We start from the raw sequence: 18,030 nt of genomic DNA, 5'->3' as shown, positions 1-18,030 counted from the left end.
CAGCCCCTGCCCTGCTCAGGGCAGCTCCTTCCCCCCAGAGCTTCTCGCCAGCGCTGGGAGCAGCTGCCAGGGCTGGCTGAGAGCTGTCCCTGGCAGGCAGCAGAGTCCCTGCCCCAGCACAGCGCCCTGGGCTGCAGGACCCTGCTCTGCAGGACAGCCCTGGGCACCCCTGGCTGCAGCCCCGGCTGCTCAGCCCTGCAGCAGAGCCTGGCAACAGGAGCTGCCTTGGGCTGTGCCTGGGCTGGGGCAGCAGGGAAAGCCAGCCCTGCCCTAGGGCCACAGCCCTGCCCTGGAGCAGCCCTGAGAGTCCTCCTGAAAGGTCTTAAAAGCTGTGGGATGTGCCAGCTCCAGGGGATCCCTGCAGGAACTGCGGCTTCTCTTCCCACAGCCAGGGAATGACTGCTTCAAACCTGGGCTGATTTCTGCTCTAGTGAGCCCTGAGTGAGCTCTGCCCTGTGCTCCCAGCCCAGGCTGAGTTTAAGCCCTCTGTGCCTCTGTGCTGTGCCCGGGCTGGCTGCAGGCAGTGCCCCAGCCCTGCTGGGCTGTGCACAGGAGCTGCTCCTGCCCAGAGCTGTCTCCCTGCAGCCCTGCCTTTGCCAGGAGCCGCCTCTGTGCCAGGAGCCTCTCTGCAGGTTTTTCAAAGGACTTTGGGTTTGGCTTTTGCCTTGGAGTCTCTGAGAGGTTTGTGCAATCATGGCCTCCAATTATCTGCTGTAATTAGTCCCTGGAGAGGCTTTGTCAGTAACAACACTCAGTGGGCTCATTAATGCTTCAAGGTACTTCAGTTATTTTAAAGTACTTGGTGTTTCTCTTTTGATAGAGACTCTGTGAGAGGTTTGTGCAATCATGGCCCCAATTATCTGCTTTAATGAGTCCCTTGAGAGCTTTGTACTGACACTCAGTGGGGCTCATTAATGCCTTGAGATACTCGAGGTTTTTAAGGTACTTTGGATTTTTCTTTCCACACTGAGTCTCTGAGAGGTTTTGGGGCCATCCTGGCCTCCAATTCTCTCCTCCAAGGAGTCCATGAGGAGCCTGTGTTGGGGATGGACCTCAGTGGGACTCATTCATGCCTTGAGACACTTTGGGTTTTGTCGTGGTGAGGGAAACTTGGATGCTCAATATGAGTGTTTAGCAAGCTTCATTTATTGAAGAGAGCATCAGACTTATATGCACAACAAACAATAAGCTCATACATATACTGCAAGCTAAGCAATCTATTGGCTATTCTACAATATCCGCTCTTCCTCATACCTTAGGGGTTACATCTTTCTTTTCTCATGTCTCTCTCACTACTTTTTATTGTACCACAGCCATGCTCAAGGACACAGTGTTTTGTAGGTGCAGGGACCCAGATTAGCTGCATCCTCCCAATTCTTGGTCCAGAACGTGGCCCCTGTCACGTAGTCATTCCTCCACACCTTATTCTCTTCCCCTCTGATTTTCCCACACCCTCCCCAGGCCCTACTCTGGAGTAGTGTTGGCTGTGCCACCCTGGACCCTCTTTTCCAAGGTGGTGATGGCCGCGCCACTTGGAACCTGTTCTCCCGCTCTTCACCTTCTCTTCCTGGCCCTGATCTCACCTCTGGCTCCACCTCTGGAGGCTGTGACCACTCCATCACAGTACACGTCTGTTCCAGGGATTATGGAACCAGAAACCCCACTGCAGAAACTGTCCTTTTGTTTACTCCCCCAAAATGGTGATGCCCATAACCCTCCTAGCAGAGCCCCAGACAACTTACTACAGTGACCCAGCACAAACATCAGGGCTTCCACTCCTTCTCCCGAGAGGATCTCCTACTTCATTGCCTCTGCCGGCACCATAGGGCCCCTCCAAAGCCAGGCCAGTCCATCAAACAGTTTGGGACCTGTGTTTCAGCATCAAGAGCCTCCTTTGAATGCAGCCATTGCCATCCGGACTCCCCAAAGAAACTTTGTGTTCAACCAAATTGTGCCTGTGCCAGTGCCCACCGCCATGGATTGCAGCGGCAGGCATCTCCAGCACGCCATGGCAAACTGCACTCAACAAAGTTTGACACCCAGAGCTCCCAAGCACGGCTGGTGGAGAAGGAGAAATCATCACCAAGCCTGCTCCAGACAGCAAATTAATGTAACTGTGCAAGTTTTCTGTAGAAACGCTAACACTTCCCTTTTTATTCCCCCTTCCTGGTAAATATATTTTCAGTTGTATTTAGATCATTTTAAGTGAGTTCTAGATCATGTTTATATCACAAAAGATATGTTTGTTTGATTAACCTTTTCCAACCCCCCAGTCTTCATTAAAAAGGAGTAGCTTGATTTAATAGTACTAATTTAAGTGATGTAAGCTATTAAATACCAGAATTGTTATTTCATTTGTTAATGTTAATTTAGTTTTTACAGACTATTATTATCTCTTTTCATTTTAATATATACATAAATGTAAATAGTTCTCAACTAATATTACAAGAAGTTAATATGACACAAACAATCCTAACTCCCATTACTCATGTTAAGTTTTTAAATCCCTTTATTTTAGTTAATTGGAAAAATCAAGTTTCCAGAATACACTCTTTATACCCTATTATCCTTTATGCAAGGAACCCCCAGAAAAACAATATCTCATGATAAATGTATAAGTCTAATTTGATGCTTGATTTTTCACTGGTTTAAAAAGTTTTTTACAAATGATGAGTTTCATTTTGTGTTTTTATAAATTATGTGTTTTACTTTCGTACTTGATGTTGCAAATTACAATTTTTGTTAGCAGAAAAGTAACAGAAGTTTTAATTAGAGTGAAAAGCAAGTGAAAAGAAGGTGTGCGTAAGCTGTTTGATTGTAAGTCAAGAAGTGATAGTATAGAATACTTGAAAGATATTTAAAGGGAAGAGAAAAAGGGGAAAGAGGAAAAAAGGAAAAAGAGAAAGTAAGAGAGTGAGCAAAAAAGAGAAGGACTAATTTACTAAGAATAAGGGTATTAAGTTGAGAGCAAAGAAATGAAAGAAAAGGCTTTAGTTAAGTGTTACTTTAATTATTACATTAAACTTACTTTCTTACCTATACCTTTTAATCTTCTCGTGTGTACCCCCTTCATGTTTAGTCTTTCCATTAAGATTGTTTATTGTCTCAAGTTTAGCTAAAATTATCAGCTTCATAATTGTTATTGTCATGTTAATAGTGTTTTACTGTTCATTATTATGTCCCTGGGAATCCCTTTATGAGTTGTCATAATCCCTCTGTAAGTTACCCCATAAGTATTAACTAATTTAAGGGCTATAACTTAAATTATTCCCCTGTTTCTAAAAGAAAGCAAAAGGGGGAGGTGTGGGGTTCCCCCGCCCCAGGAGGTGGGGATTCTACCCAGACAGGGAGCATCGGGCGAGGGGTGTGATTTAAAGAAGATTCCACCCCTCCATCCTGTGGGCCGTGACCCCGGAAGCCCAGGAAGAAACACTCCACTCCATTTTGTCAAATAAGGAATGGCCCCAGAATGTTCTTCTTTTCCTGTACTCCCATTAGTTTAAATTCTACTGCAATGTCCCCGCCTTAGTTTTTTCCATTGATTTTTTTTCCTTAGTTTTTTCCTTGATCCACCCCTTTGCAGTCCCCTGCTCCTCCTGCTATTGGACCCCAACCCTAAACACCACCCCTACCCTGTCATGTAAAATCCATGACCCTCTGCCCCTCGTTTCTTGTCTTGGTCCCTGGCACAATAAAGGATCCTGGGTTTTGCTGAACCCAGACCCGTCCTGTTGCCTTCCTGTCCCTGTTGGTCACCGGTGGCTGCCTGAGGTCTGAGACTCTGGGGCCCGGGGGAGTTGTTACACCACAGGCCCCTGGACGCGAATGCCAGCCCTTTGCCATGGGAAACAAAACTCACTGCCCCAGTTTCCTGATGTCAGTTTGCAGGAGGCGCTTGGCACTGCCAGGGCAGCCCAAGTTGGAGGTGGTGGCAGGTTGGATCTGGGAGACACCCTGTGCTGTTTGGGATTTCAGGAGGCGGCAGCCCAACTGGGGCCACAGGCCCCTGGGCTGAACGCAGGCCTTTCTCCATTGGAAACAAAACTCACCACCCCAGTTTCCTGATGTCATTTTGCAGAAGGAGCTTGGCACTGCCAGGGCAGCCCAAGTTGGAGGTGCTGGCAGCTTGGGTCTGGGAGATGCTGTGCGCCATTCGGAATCTCAGGAGGCGGCAGCGCAGTTGGGGCCACGGGCCCCTGGACACGAATGCCAACCCTTTTCATGGGAATCAAAACTCACCAATCCAGTTTCCTGATGTCAGTTTGCAGGAGGCGCTTGGCACTGCCAGGGCAGCCTGAGTTGGAGGTGGTGGCAGGTTGCCTCTGGGAGACATCCTGTGCTGTTTGGGATTTTAGGAGGCAGCAGCCCACTCAGGGTCACAGGTCCTGGACATGAACACTGGTGAAGGAAAGATCCAATGTTAAAAGCATCACCCAGGCAATGCTCTTTTGACAAGTTCTGCCCTGAGCTTTCCTTAAGAAGATCTGAAACGTTCAATGTCACCAGCAAAGGCTCCTGCAATGGCTGCTGGCCAGCAGAGCAGGGCTGTCAGCTGTGAAACAAGTGCTGCCACAAGCAGCAGCTCCCCCAGGGCAGCAAATCAAGAGCTGGGAAGGAGCTGATCTGACGGCCAAATCTCCTTAGCTCCTTCTGAAAGAGCAGGAACAGTTCCTCATTCCAATGTGGTGGAATGCTGGGCACCACAGCTCCAAGCGAGGACTGGACACAAGTTTGCTCCCACTGAGTGCTGTGATGGTTTCTGCAGGAGCTCTGGGCCCCTGTGCTTGCCATGCACAATGAGGAGAGAAGGAGCCAAGTGCACTGATGTGGAAAATGGATATGTAAAAAGTTTTTAGAGCCTAATAGAAGGCCCACACAGTATGAATCTGTATATAAATCTTGAGACAAGAAATGCTGACTTAAAAATGCCATGGAATAGGACAGATATTGTTGAGAGAGAAATGGAGCTAGAAAAAAATTTCAAAAGATTGCCTTGCAAATAAGACTTTGGAAAAATAAAGCTATGAAAATGCATTGTAGTGGGACCCACAAGGGGTAGTTTGAAATAATTGGCTTTAAGGCATCTACAACATGGTGTGGAAAAAAAGCAGATAGACCAAGAAACACTTAAAAGGTATTATAATTAGGAAATAGTCAGCTTCTGACTGTGATGGTGTGAATTATAACATCTGTATTGTCTCACCCTTCTCATGAGACTGAAAATGGAATAAAAGTTTTTAAAACACCTCTCAGTTGTCCCATTTCTAGGTCCAGAAAAGAGTATTATCCAACACACTGACACACCTTTGCCTCGAGCATAACCCAGCCTGCACCAAACACACTGAAAGTTTTCCCCTTTGGCCCGTGTCTTGAAACATCAGGTCTGCTGTTTGACAGCTCAGGTTGGTTTGGTCTCAAGGAGTTTCCCTCAGAAATACTGGGTTTGTCTTCCTCTGTGCCTTCCCCTCAGCAGCCTTGGGGATGCTCCTATGTGAAGCCATCTGTCTCACACAGTTTGAGACAAAACCAGGATATTGTGCAATAAGTCGTCTCCGCTATAGTGTTCCAACAATCCCTTTCCAGCAATAGAAAATTATTACTAATAGATGAAAGTGGAAAAACCCCAACAGTTTATTAACAAACAGAATCCCCCCATGACACATGTTCCAAGAAGGCGCCGGGTTCTCTCTCGGCAAGAACAGGAGCTGTCACGGAGCAGTTCCAGCAGCTGATGGAAGCTCGGTGGCTCGTCCGGCATCGACTTTCTCCCATGGCAGAGCTCCCTGAAACGGCCAGGGCAGGGGAAGCAGCTGGGCTGGAGCCCCTCGCTGTCTTTCCTCCCCGGCGTGGCTCAGCTCACAGGCTCTCGGGCTGGGAGCGGGGCCGCTCTGCGTCAGCCGGCACCATGTCCCTGGGCTTGGACAAACAGTTTTCTGCCAGGAGAGCCCTGCACACTGCTCCACAGATCCCTCATAAAGGCCCAAACCAACTCCAAACACACTGTCTGCAGCAGCTTTTCACAAAGGGCTGCAGAAATCCATGACAGCTGCAAGTGAGTGTCGGAAGGATCTTGTCTTGTTCCTGACAGCAGAATTCTTGATGATCTTATGCAATTTTATTCAGATGTAACATGAGAGCTGAAGTTTTTTTGTTAAAATATTTCATGATGAGTAACAAGCCTTGGGAGCATGAGGTACAGGACTGACACGTGAAAGCATGAGTATATCCTCCAAAGTGGCCAGTTTAATTGTCCATTTTATTACTCTTGTATTTACTCCACACTAATAAGGAAAACCAAGCTTTGCTTGGAGGCAAAACAGGCATGGGATACACTACGGTCCCTCGCAGGCTCACCAGGGCTGAGAGTGACAAAGCAGGCAGTCTGCTTCATTGTGAACGACTACAGAGCTACATCCCAATCTGGTTTAAGTAGCATGGTATTATTAAGAGCTCCTTTTCTGCATGAGATACACAAAGGAGATCCCAAAGGATTTTCATGCAAGCATGCAGTCAAGAACTGGTCCTGCTGTCCTAATGAAGGATGGCTTTGGCAATTACACTCTTCCCATTCATCTTTTGATGCAGACACTTCAGGTTTTCCCCCACACCCCTGCAAGGCTGGCAGTCACTGTTTCCCATTTCCTGTTCTTCCCTAGAGATGGTGCAGTGGCTGCTTTGAAACAAAAAGCCCTGAGATCTGGACAGCTCGAAGGAGCACGAAATGCTAATTAAGTGCTCATATTGGTAATACCCAGGTCTGCACTTCCCAGTCCTCTGAAGCAGCAGCAGCAGGACCATGCATCATTCCTGTTGGTGGATGTTCATGTTTCTGGTGTGCAAGAGCAATGGCTTTGAGGAGGGACAAAAATGCCCCTATTCAAACAGTGGGTGTGCAAGGAGATGTGAAGTTTCACAGCCTTTTCTAGGATATTTCAGAAAGATCTAAGAGAATATTGTGGCATGGAGTAGGTCCCTAATTTTGTCTCCAGAGAAATCCCCAAAGGGCACATTCACTCTGCTGCTGATGGCAACCCCATAAGCTCATGGACCCGTTTTCCCTGCAATGTGCCACCCTGCCTGGGCTTTACTAGGCCAGGACTAGACCCAGAGCTCAGCAAACACATGCAGCCAGGTGACATTGTGTAACATCAGAAGCTGGCAACCAAGAGTACAGTTTGTACTGGGCCCAGAAGTGTTTTTCCCTAAGACAAAGCAAATTGAAATGTGAAGTTTCAAACTTCAAATGATTATGAAAGGAAACTGCAGAATAATTTCTGGAAGGGCAGCATTGTCAATGATCATGCAGCCACCAACAGCTGCAGCTGAATCCAGAATTGCTTCTTCCAGCTGTGCAGGAATTCATTACACTGGCAAGCACTGGTCCATGGGAACAAATGATCCCCAGGCTCTGGGCTGAATGGCACCCAGGCTGCAGTACAGATTGGAGGAACCCTTGTCACTTGTTATTGGCCTCCCAGTGCACTCATCCTTGTGCAAACAAGGTGCAAACAACACAGCTGGACTGCTGTCCCAGGTAAATATACATACAGGTGACTTTTCCCTGTGAGCCAGATCTGTGTGAGATTGCAAAGGAGCAAAGCTTTGGGATTTGGGCACACTTCTTTTGGTTTCTTTGCTCAGGCCTTTGGTGAGCACAGAACACACCTAGGTAGAAAACCTTTGACTATACAAGATCTTTTGGATCCATAGTCCCCCAAACAGGTCAATGGTGGCCCCGTTGTAATGCCAAGTAACAAAGAGCAGCACAAATGACACAAAGAAAACATGGCCAAAGAGGAAGAGGAGAGGCCCAAAGAGGAAAGGATGTGGTGAGACACTGGCACATTGAGTGAGCTGCACTCCCATAATCTCTTGGCTAGCAGGTCCTGGTCTCACATTCTCCTCTTGGTTTATTTAAGTTTTATTTGTTTATTTACTTTTTTCATCATCAAAATTATATATAGTTAAAAATACGTCATCAAATTTTACAGATACAATCAAAACACATTAATTCAAAACTACATCTAAAGATCAGAACATATGTACAGCTGTAACTATGAAGCCTAATGCATCAATCCTATTCTTCAAACACTCTTCATGCAGGCAGCAGCTTTTTCTTGAGCTTGGAGGAAAGAGAGCTCTTCTGGACGGGAGGCGAGGACTTTGTGGGTGAGGAACATCAGAAGTGTCCGGAGAAAACTTCTTGGTAAGACTGTAACCAGGCAGATCTGCAAAATGGAGACACAAAGTTTAACAGAGGCCACCATGCAAACCTAAAGCAGCTGAAGCTCCGTATTTCATGGGACACATTTCCTGCAAACTTCTAAACAGCTGCACTGGGAAACATGCTCCTGCTGGCAGACACTTGAGGCAGGCCAGGGCAAAACCCTGAGCCACTTGCCCAGAGCTAGCACAGGCACAGCCTGGCCTCTGGGCTGCCCTGGGACAGCAGGGAGCCCAGAGCCCTGTGCTCTCCAGGAATGGCTCAGCTGCACATGCACCCTCCTGCTCCTCTGCCTGCCCCACAGCTCAGCAGCCCTACAGCTCCAGGGGCACTGGCAGCAGCACAGCTCCTTGCAGGGGCACATGCAGGGCACAGCTGTTCCCTGGCAATGTGCACAGCCTCTCTGCGCTGCCACAAGACCCTTCCTCCCAACAGAGAGTGGCCCAGCTCCCCCCTCACCTCTGTGTGAGGCTGAGCCATGATTCCCTTCACCTTGTCCTCAGTCTGGAGTTGCTTCAGGCCCCCCATGCCATGACTAGGAAGAGCAATGGAGAGAGTGGGGGCAGATGCAAACCCTTCCTTTGGATTTCGTCTTTTTTGGCACAGCTAAAAAGGCAAATCCAGAGGTGTCCAACTCAGCGCTTCCTCAGCCTTCTGGAGAACATCTCGCCCTCACCAGCCCAGCATTTTGGAGAGGTTTTCCCGCACGTGTGGAGGCTTGCTGGCAGCACATTTCTTCAGCTGGGTGCCCATCACCTTGTAGAGGGCAGAGGCGAGCTTGGTGGCCACGGTGCGGACACTGGCGCTCCGCACGGGCAGCGCCTTGTTCTCCAGGAAGGACCAGAGCACGGGCAGGGCGTCGCGCTGGACGACTGCAGGGCTCCTGGCATGGACCCACTGCACAAGCACTGCCGGGACAGAGACACAGCTCCTTAGCCACAACCTCAATGCAAACAAGGATCTACCTCTGCTTTTGCTTCTGGCAAGCCTCTCTGGCCAAGATCAGCAAAACAGCACACAGAGCCCCTTGATCCAGAAACGGGCAAAGCAGCTGATCATCCTGGAAACAGAACCACCAACCCCTCAGGACTAAATGCTCCAACCAGAGCCTTGTCCCTGTGGCAGATTCTGCACATTTATTAAATTATTTCACAATCTCTTTCTGCATGAACAATGAATGAAATGTCCAACTGCCTTTTATTTCCATTAGGAACTTGTCTAAACCCACACTGAAGATTTGGAAATGCACCATAGAGAGGAAATGGAGAGATTTCTAATAAAGGGATGATTCCATTTTTGTAACTTTGATGTCAAGTTCCAAATGTCTAATCTGGCTCTTCCCTTGGCTCAGTGGCACACAGCAAAGGGCAGGATTAGAACACACCTCAAAACTTCAGCCCACCAGAGATGGCTGCTCCTTGAGAACTCGATTAGAAACATCAATGACCAGCTGGTGTCTTTGGCAGAATCCTTTTGGGGCTTCCAAGAAACAGCTGTTTCAAACCTCAGGGTGTCTTAGATAATTACCCAGACCCCATTGGTGTGGCATTTGAGCATCTCCACATTTTATTGCCACTTCCCCTCCCAATGTTAATGGCATTTTTTTCTTTTAATGTCCACTGAAATAGGGGCATAGAGAAAGAAAAATGCTACACAGGGGACTGAAATGTAACCAAAACACGAGTGTTTTCTCATATTGTCTCTGAAATGTGCTCTCTGTCCATTTTCTGAACTGAACTATATCAAACACAGACAAAAATTTACTACCAACAGGCTTCTTGCATGGCAGATTTGGCTGAGAGACCAAAACCTGAAATGCTCTGGAGACCATTCTTATTTTCTGATCAGACAAAATGTTATCTAGCAGCCATTTAATATTCTGTGGTGGAAGAGACTTCATTTTCTCTATGCTGTTAATCCACCAGCAGTCATCAACATTGAAAGAGCTCCTGCAAGTACCCAAAACCATTTCTGCTAAGCAGGAAAGGGTTATGGTACCCATTTTAAAATGGGAATTCATTTGAGTTTAAATGCAATTAAAGACATTGGTGACTACTGAACGTGAGGAACAGCTGTCTGTTCCTACTAAATCTCAGAGACAACATCTGCTCTTTCTAAAGTAGTCCTAATTTATGGTTAATTCCTTTATTTGAAAAAGAGATCAAAAGAACTGCTAAACTAAATTCCCTATTGCTGGAGATCTACTTTATTCAATTGCTTTTTAAAGGGCCTTTGACATTCCCAATCGCCGAACATGCCCTTTTGAGATTCCAAATGGAGACACAAAGTGTATTAAACCTTGCATTTAAAGATGTTGGCATAATTACCAGTGGATTTAGCCCCAGTTAAAGCAAGGCGATCAATCCTCTTCTCTACCATATATTGAGATTATCCTTTTTCCATTCCTTGGCTATTGCTGACATAGCAAGCTCCTCTGAGGAATCAATTATCAGCTGCATTTGTAGCATTTTGGACAGTGCTGGCACAGGCAGACACTGTTTGCACACCCTGAAAGGCTCAGTCCAAGGCCACTTTGACAGCACAGGCAGGGAGCCTCAGCCCTCTGCTTCTGTCCCTGTGCCCCAGAGGCTGCCTTGCACTGAACCCGTGCCTCTGATACCTCTGTTGAGTTTTGACCTGAGCTGTGACCCCCAGGCTCTGCACGGTTCAGCCTCAAAACTTTCCAAGAGAAAAACAAGAATTCTGTGAGGGCAAAACAAACTGATGCCCTGAAACAGCATTTGCCACCATTTTCCCTCAAAGATCACAGATGTCCCTGAGCTTCCCAGAGAGGAGCCAGCTGGGGTATTTGTAGCCCCTCCCTTTGCTGGAGGCGGTTCTGAGATGCCCCAGTGAGAGCTCAGCCCCGAGGCCGAGCGCTGCCCCCATCTCAGATGCTGCCCAGCTCTGCAGCAGCCAGGGAAATCCTGCCAAATCCACCTGCCTGGGCTATTGGGCAGCAGGGACAAGCTCAGCACCTCCTGATGTGGAGGAGCTGCTCTGCCCCTGTTCACAGGCATTCCCTGTCAATACTCCCTGGGCAGAGCTCTTGGCTTAGAAGGGGAGGCCATACCTGTGATACACTCGGTGACATCCAGCAGAGCTTGGCCACTCAGGTGATTCCAATGGTAGCTGAACTCTTTCAGCAGTGACACTTTATCTACAAGGGAAACACACGGTTCTGCTCACTTTTCTCAGGTCATAGGAGAAAGGACAGTGAGGAGGGAAAGGGCAGGGCCAACCCCATTTTATAAAATAAAGTACATTTCTGCGGATTTTTGAATCCTTTTCTTCTTTCCTTCCAGCATACTTGGCAGGGTTTAAAATTCCAAAAGAAAAGCTCTCCTTTCACATTTGTAAATCCAAAGTTGTCTGCTGTAGCAGGAGCTGTGTTAAAACATTTCACATCAGGGACCTCAAGAGTTCAGTCACATGGAAGCAGTGAAAAGGTTTTGCATCCCAGAGCAAAAAGGAAGAAGCCCATACTTGGGTCACAGAAAGGCACTGAGTCAGGCAGTTCCTGAGTTCACAGAGCAGCTGAGGAGGAGAAAGTGGAAACTCCTCTTGAAGACCTGCCTCTTCAACACTCCTTTTTCCAGGCATATTCCCCCAGTGAACATTCTCAGAGCTGACATAAATGTGTGTGGCAGAGGAATTTAGAGCAGCCCTTGCCTATGTAGTTAATTGCTGTGGCCATCTTGCCCCATGCAAAACAACATGTGGAACAAGGCATCATTGACAGCTGGGTTTATACCTGTTTGTTCTAAAGAAATGAACTTGGCGAATCATAAGTTCCCCTTTGAACATAGAAGACAAAGAAGAAAAGTGGAAAATAGGCAGCTGATGCCTCTAATGTAGAGCCTTGCAGGTGGCTGCTCTGCAGAAGCTCTGATGGGTCAGTGTCTCTTCATGCCAACAGCAAAGCTGGTCATTTGGGAAGTCAGACAGGGCCCAAGCACACTCCAAACCCCCTTTGCCTCTGAACTGTAGCAAAGCTGTAGCCCAGGACTTGCTCTTCAGACAAGCAGCACAGAGCCAAGGGCTCCTGGGACTGTTGGGAAATGCTGATCACATTCCAGCCTGTTGGGGATGGTGCATAAGGACTGCAGCTGCACAGCTTCTGGTGGGTGTCAGCTGGAGTGTTCCACAGACAAGAGCAGCTGTCAAGGCACTCAGCGCTCTCTTGTGCAGGAGAGACAGAGATGCAGTTGAGGAGAGTCCCTGCTAGGGCTCAGCCTTACCCAAATGAGCAATGGATTCTTCCAGTGCTTTCACAGCTGCCCCACGAACCCTGGGATCCTTTGAGTTCAGGTTCTTTGTTATTCCTTCCACCAAACCAATGATCACCGGGTTCAAGGCATCTTTCAGGGCTCCTGTGATTTCAGCCAGCACGTCCAGCGCCCTCTGTTTCACTTTCTTGTGGCTGTCAGATATCCTCAGGACAAAATAATCAAAAATCTGTGAAGAGAACAAGCAACATGAAAGCTGGATTCAAATGTCCTTGTTTGAAGAGTGGCTGTAGCAGTCAGCAATGTCAAAGATGAAAGTGATCCTTTCTGTCAGGTCAGCATTTGCTTGCACAATTTCACTGTTTTCCTGTGGGCCACTCACTGGAATGGTGGTGCAACCTCATGCTGGTTGAAAGATTTTCTTCTGTTTTTAAGAGGTTGGGCTGGGGACAGAGGAGCCCCTATGGTATTTCTCTCCATCTATAAATCATTAAATCAATTCCATTTATTAATGCTGAAGAGTACCTTTGCTTTGAATGGAAGCAGATGTTTACAATGCCTGGTTTTCTATACAGTTGCCTCAAGTACTGAGGGCAGTTCTGATTTTGCCAAAACTATGGCTGGAGGAGATCTAAGTTTTATTTTGTTTGTCTCAGAGCCAGTGTCTGGAGAAGTGCAGGGCTCTGGTCAACTCTTCCAGGATCTAGACCATTTCTCTAAGTAACAGGTAGACTTCCAAAATGTAATGTGCTGTACAGCTCTCATTAGAGCAGGTTCAGTCCCTTGACAGCCACATTATCAGGCACCTTTTCCTGGAAAAAGGGAAAAAGCAGCTGCTGGGAGGAGAAGGCAGAGATCCGTTCTTAGCTGTTTCCATCCTTTTCCAAAGAGAAAAAAAGACCCCCCAAGAAGGGTGAGCACTGTCTTTACCAAGAGGAATAGGAACAAGGATGGAAATGAGTAGCCAGAGTTGTGCCTGTGTAAGACAAGATGGAGTATATAGAAGTGTTGTTTTTGAAAAACCAACTGGGTTTAAACCAACCCAGCCTGATACTTCTGTTCCCTATGCAAACCCATTTTTGGACTAGAGAACAATTGCCATGCTTTCAGGGGCTGGATTCCCTTCACTTAACCCAACTGGGAGTAGAAGACAGCAGCAGTTACAGCAGCAGAAAATTCTGCCATCATCTGATGAACAGCATCAATAGGCACCTGCCAGACAAATACAGCTGGACTGAAATAACTTGTCCTGAAGCCTGGATCTGAATTACATTTGTCTGGGTAAGAGGGACCAGCGTGTCCCAAAAAGCCAGGACAGAGTGCCAAGACACACTGAATTAACTTTACTGCTACAGGCTTAGGAAAGGAGCTAAAGGAAAGGAGCAGTGAAGATACCCTACGTACTTGGACAATGTTAGTGGAGATGAGCTGGGGGCTGGTTTTGCACAGGTCTTGGAGGAGTACCACTCCCTCTATCCTTGTCTGAAACCCCTTGGCTTCCAGGAGATGGTAAAGCTTCTGGAGCAGCTCTGTTTCTTCCACAGCTGGAGGTGACGTGACCTGGGCTTTTGCACGGTGTAGGAGGTGTCCATCAGAGGGAGACTTCACCCTGGAAAATAAAACCAAATGAGGACCTGTTGGTTATAATTATTGTAGCATGGCATTCCCATCGTGGAAATAATTAGCATTGACTCCATGATTCCAGAAGGCTGATCAATCACTTTATTACACTATACTATACTATACTATACTATACTATACTATACTATACTATACTATACTATACTATACTATACTATACTATACTATACAGAAACTCATCACCCTTACAGACAGTCTGATACAGACAGGCCAGATTGGTCAATTGAATCCAAAACACCATCACCAGTAGCCAATTAGAAATTACCCTTTAGTAAACAAATCTCCATAACACATTCCACATGTTCACAACAACAGGTGCAGCAAGTGCAGATAAGAATTATTTCTGAGTCTTTTCTCTGATCTTCTCACAGCCTTCCCCAGGACAATGCCTGGCAAAGTTGTGCCTGCTGCTCTCTATGGAGAGAGCTGCAGCCACAGACAATACCTTCAGTTAATTGTGAGCAAAAAGTCTTGAGCAGCTTTCCTATTAGCTGATTTCAAGCTGGAAAGGCATGAGGGTCTGAAGAACAATGTGGACCTCATGGCAACCATTACAGGAGACAATCTGCAAGTGACATTCTTGCTGGAGCTCACTGAGGAAAACCAAGGATGAGATGCATCTGATCTATCTTCAGATGGCTGCCAGGGCACACAGGTCACATTGCTTTGTGGAGAAAGAGAGACACTGCTTCCAATTCTAAATGCCTCCTCATAAGGGACGTGTGTGTCTTAGAATAAGGAAACTCATCACTCTGGAGAAGTGTCTCTACACCAGGCATGACAATCTGGAAAAGTAGCTCAGATGCATCTGAACAGATAAACAGGGCTATATTTGAAGGATTCAGAAAATCAGTAAGAGAGATAAAAATGGAAGCCAGACATCCCAGAACTATGCTCACATTTCATTTGCTTCCCTAGAACATAGATGCACAGGTTAACAAACCCACTGGGAACAATTCTCCTGGATCAACCTGTCTCTTCCATGAGCACAGGAAGATGCTAGCTGTGCTACTGAGGCATGTGGTCACTTTCCTGCCACTGCTGAGCAGGACAGAGCTAAATTCTGTTATCAGAGGAGAACAGGTACAAGCAGCTCTGCAACTGCCATGAAGAGACAGCAAGGAGCAATTCCTGTCTTAAATGCTGATTGCAGCACAGGGGGAAATAAACCAAACATGCTGTCCATCAAGCAAATTACATGAAGGACAGGAATATCAAGACAAAAAGTCCACATTGAGACACCTGTTGACTGAAGTTGTTCAGGAATTGCCTTGCTCCTTACTACTCAAACTTGGTACTGCTTGAGGGTAAGAAAACCATGATTCAGCCAGGCCAAACCACATGGATGAGAACTGCATCTTTGTGGAATGGCATCTTGCTTCCAGACTGAGATTTCTCATCAAAACACCCATCTGAAAAAGACTCCACTCAGATGAAAAAAAAGCCCTGTTTGAATTTACTTGTCCCAAGTCAGGCAGCAGAAACTTGGCCCTCTCCCAGCCTCCACAACACTGCCCTTGCCACTGCACTGCATCGTCTGAGCTGCAACCAACGGGTGTCTTTTTGTCTCTCCATTTTTGTGGAAACCCCTCCAGAGAAGTTGTGTTCAGCACAATGCAGAAGTAGACATGTTTTATCCTAGAGCATTTGTAGGGAAAGGAAACAATCTGTGGCATTGGTCATCTCTGCCAGAAAGTTTTTCCTGAGGAAGAGACATGTAAAGCTTGTCATGTGCTTTGTCTCATCTAACAAAAGTGCTCAGTACCGTTTGCTAGAAGACAACGTGGCCTGGGGCTTCTTTGAGCCATTGTTCCTCTCCTTCACCGGCTCCTTGACAGATGGGCCTTCAGCCTTCTGGTTTGCCATCCCCTTCAAAGACATAGAGAAACCCCATCAATCTTTGGAGTATAAAATTGGAAATTCCCTGTTGAAAACACAAGTTAGAACCAGGATCACTGCTACCAAGGCTTAGGGAAACATTTCCTAACTTACAGATGGAAACAGACCAGAGATTCAGTGATGCCAACTCTTTGTTTTCAGTAGCCCAAGGCAGGTTATGGGTGCTACCACACTGAGCAGCAGTTTAAAATCCCAAATTCCTTAGTCTTGAGCATAAATGGGAATAATGCAAACTGGCAGGCAACGCGTGTTCGTGAAGGAAGCAGCAGTAAAAATTGGACTCTTTGGGGGTTGGCCCATTGTGTTGGAAGTCGATTTGGTTCAACACTCACTCTCCCTGTGCCTGCACAAAGGCAGGCTCCCTTCTATAATGTCGATAGAAAAATAAACAAAGGATTTTCCACTGGATGCTGCTGAATTCACCAAGCTTCTTCCAGCTCCACAGGGCTTGACAGCAGGGCAGCATTCCCAAAAGACAGACAGTAATTGTAGTAACTAGGATTGACTTGGACATCTTTTGTATATTTGCAAATTTTCTTGGTACTACTACTTCCAGTGTCCTTTGCAAAGACTCTGTTATGTTCAGAAGCACAATTCTCACTTAATTCCTTTACAGGGGCAGAGTAGGGAGAGCATGGTGGAGGCTTACGCTTAAATGTAAACCCATTTTCTCCTCTTTCCCTTTCCTCTTTGTGACCGATATTGAAAATATTCAAAACCCCACTTTTTCTCTAATAATATCAATTCCTTTGCGATCTGCAGATGAACAGGCTGAGGATTAACAGCTCATTCCCAGGAGCAAAATGATTCAGCAGAAGAGGAATGAGCTAAAGACAGATTGGGTATGTTTGATCTCATATTAGCAGTGGCGATACTTGCACAAAGGAGACATTTCTCCTGCCAAGCACTTACTTTCTTCTTAATTCTTGTCAGAATATCTTCCAGGTCACGGGTGGAAAGAGATTGTTCCAAAAGCTTTTTAAATTGTTGATGATTGAGCAACATCTTCACCATCTCCTGTCCATAATGCCTAAGGAAGGAAGGAAGGACAGAAGAAAGGAAGGAAGGAGGCAAAAAGGAAGGCAGGAAGGCATGAAGGAAGAAAGGAAACAAAAGAAAAGTGAACAAACACAGGAAGAGTGTTAACAGAAAAGGCTGATACCTTAAACTCATCAGGTGCAATCCTTCCACAAGAAGGCATTACCTACTCAGCAAAGAGGGAGATTTACCTCACTTGACACTGCACAGTGCTGTCAGCTGAACACATGAGGCAGGAGGAGAATGTGGGGCAACAGAAAAATACCATTTCACTCTGAAACTGGGTGTGTTTCTGTGGCATCAAAGGATCTCAGGGAACAAGCAAAACACATCTGCTTTGTTGTCAGAGCCTATTAGCAGTGTCTTGCTGCCATTGCACAATATTTTGCCTTTCTTTAACTGGCAGGGAAGCCAGAACAAAACACCTCATGCATCCTATTGATTATTCTATACTATGTGTTTGCACAGGGGCAGCCAGTTGCTCTGGTGTTCTTGGCGGCTATTCATGGGAATTTCATCATCAAAGGAAGGGGATTTTGGTGGTTTGGGTTGATTTTGCCACAGTTTTCTTCAAGAACAAGTGTGGAGTTCACTGAGCCACAGATAACAGCATTCTAGAAATCTGCAGGACAGGTTTAGAAAGACTGAAGACCCCTGAAATATTTCTAGGAAAGTCTGAAGTTAATGAGAAATGGATGTTTGGGATCCTTCAGTGATGAACATTAGCCAACACTTTGGCTTTGTGTTGTGCACCTAAGGCCAAACAAAACTGTTGGACTGGCTGATCTGAGCTCTTTTGATCTCAGTAAAGAATCCTTCAAGCCACAGGAAAAAGTTGGCAATGTTCCTTTTTGCTGGCCAACCTCAGGTTTCCTAGTACAGCCATTTGCCCAGGCAACCCAGAGCAGTGGTCACAGTGCCAAGGCTGACAGAGCTCAAGAAGTGTTTGGACAATGCTCTCAAGCACATGGAGTGACTCTTGGGGTCACTGCACATGGC

The 18,030-nt window shown here is 46.6% G+C and overlaps 1 protein-coding gene across 1 annotated transcript in view; it reads right to left on the bottom strand.

The window, feature by feature from the left end:
• Positions 1 to 8,084: 8,084 nt before the first annotated feature.
• LOC136569709 (TOG array regulator of axonemal microtubules protein 2-like) overlaps positions 8,085 to 18,030 on the bottom strand; it is a 29,898-nt gene continuing 19,952 nt past the window's right edge. Inside the window, exons 9-16 of the mRNA XM_066570070.1 lie at positions 16,906 to 17,023; positions 15,860 to 15,963; positions 13,858 to 14,062; positions 12,466 to 12,682; positions 11,298 to 11,384; positions 8,901 to 9,132; positions 8,684 to 8,759; positions 8,085 to 8,228 (exon numbers count right to left, since the gene is read on the bottom strand). Coding sequence (XP_066426167.1) covers positions 8,085 to 8,228; positions 8,684 to 8,759; positions 8,901 to 9,132; positions 11,298 to 11,384; positions 12,466 to 12,682; positions 13,858 to 14,062; positions 15,860 to 15,963; positions 16,906 to 17,023 — 1,183 coding nt within the window. The remainder of the gene's footprint in view (positions 8,229 to 8,683; positions 8,760 to 8,900; positions 9,133 to 11,297; positions 11,385 to 12,465; positions 12,683 to 13,857; positions 14,063 to 15,859; positions 15,964 to 16,905; positions 17,024 to 18,030) is intronic.

This window comes from Molothrus aeneus, unplaced genomic scaffold (assembly GCF_037042795.1).
Source record: "Molothrus aeneus isolate 106 unplaced genomic scaffold, BPBGC_Maene_1.0 scaffold_19a, whole genome shotgun sequence".
Taxonomy (NCBI): domain Eukaryota; kingdom Metazoa; phylum Chordata; class Aves; order Passeriformes; family Icteridae; genus Molothrus; species Molothrus aeneus.
The sequence above is the reverse complement of the archived record's forward strand: the minus strand, read 5'-3'. Positions and strand labels throughout refer to the sequence as shown.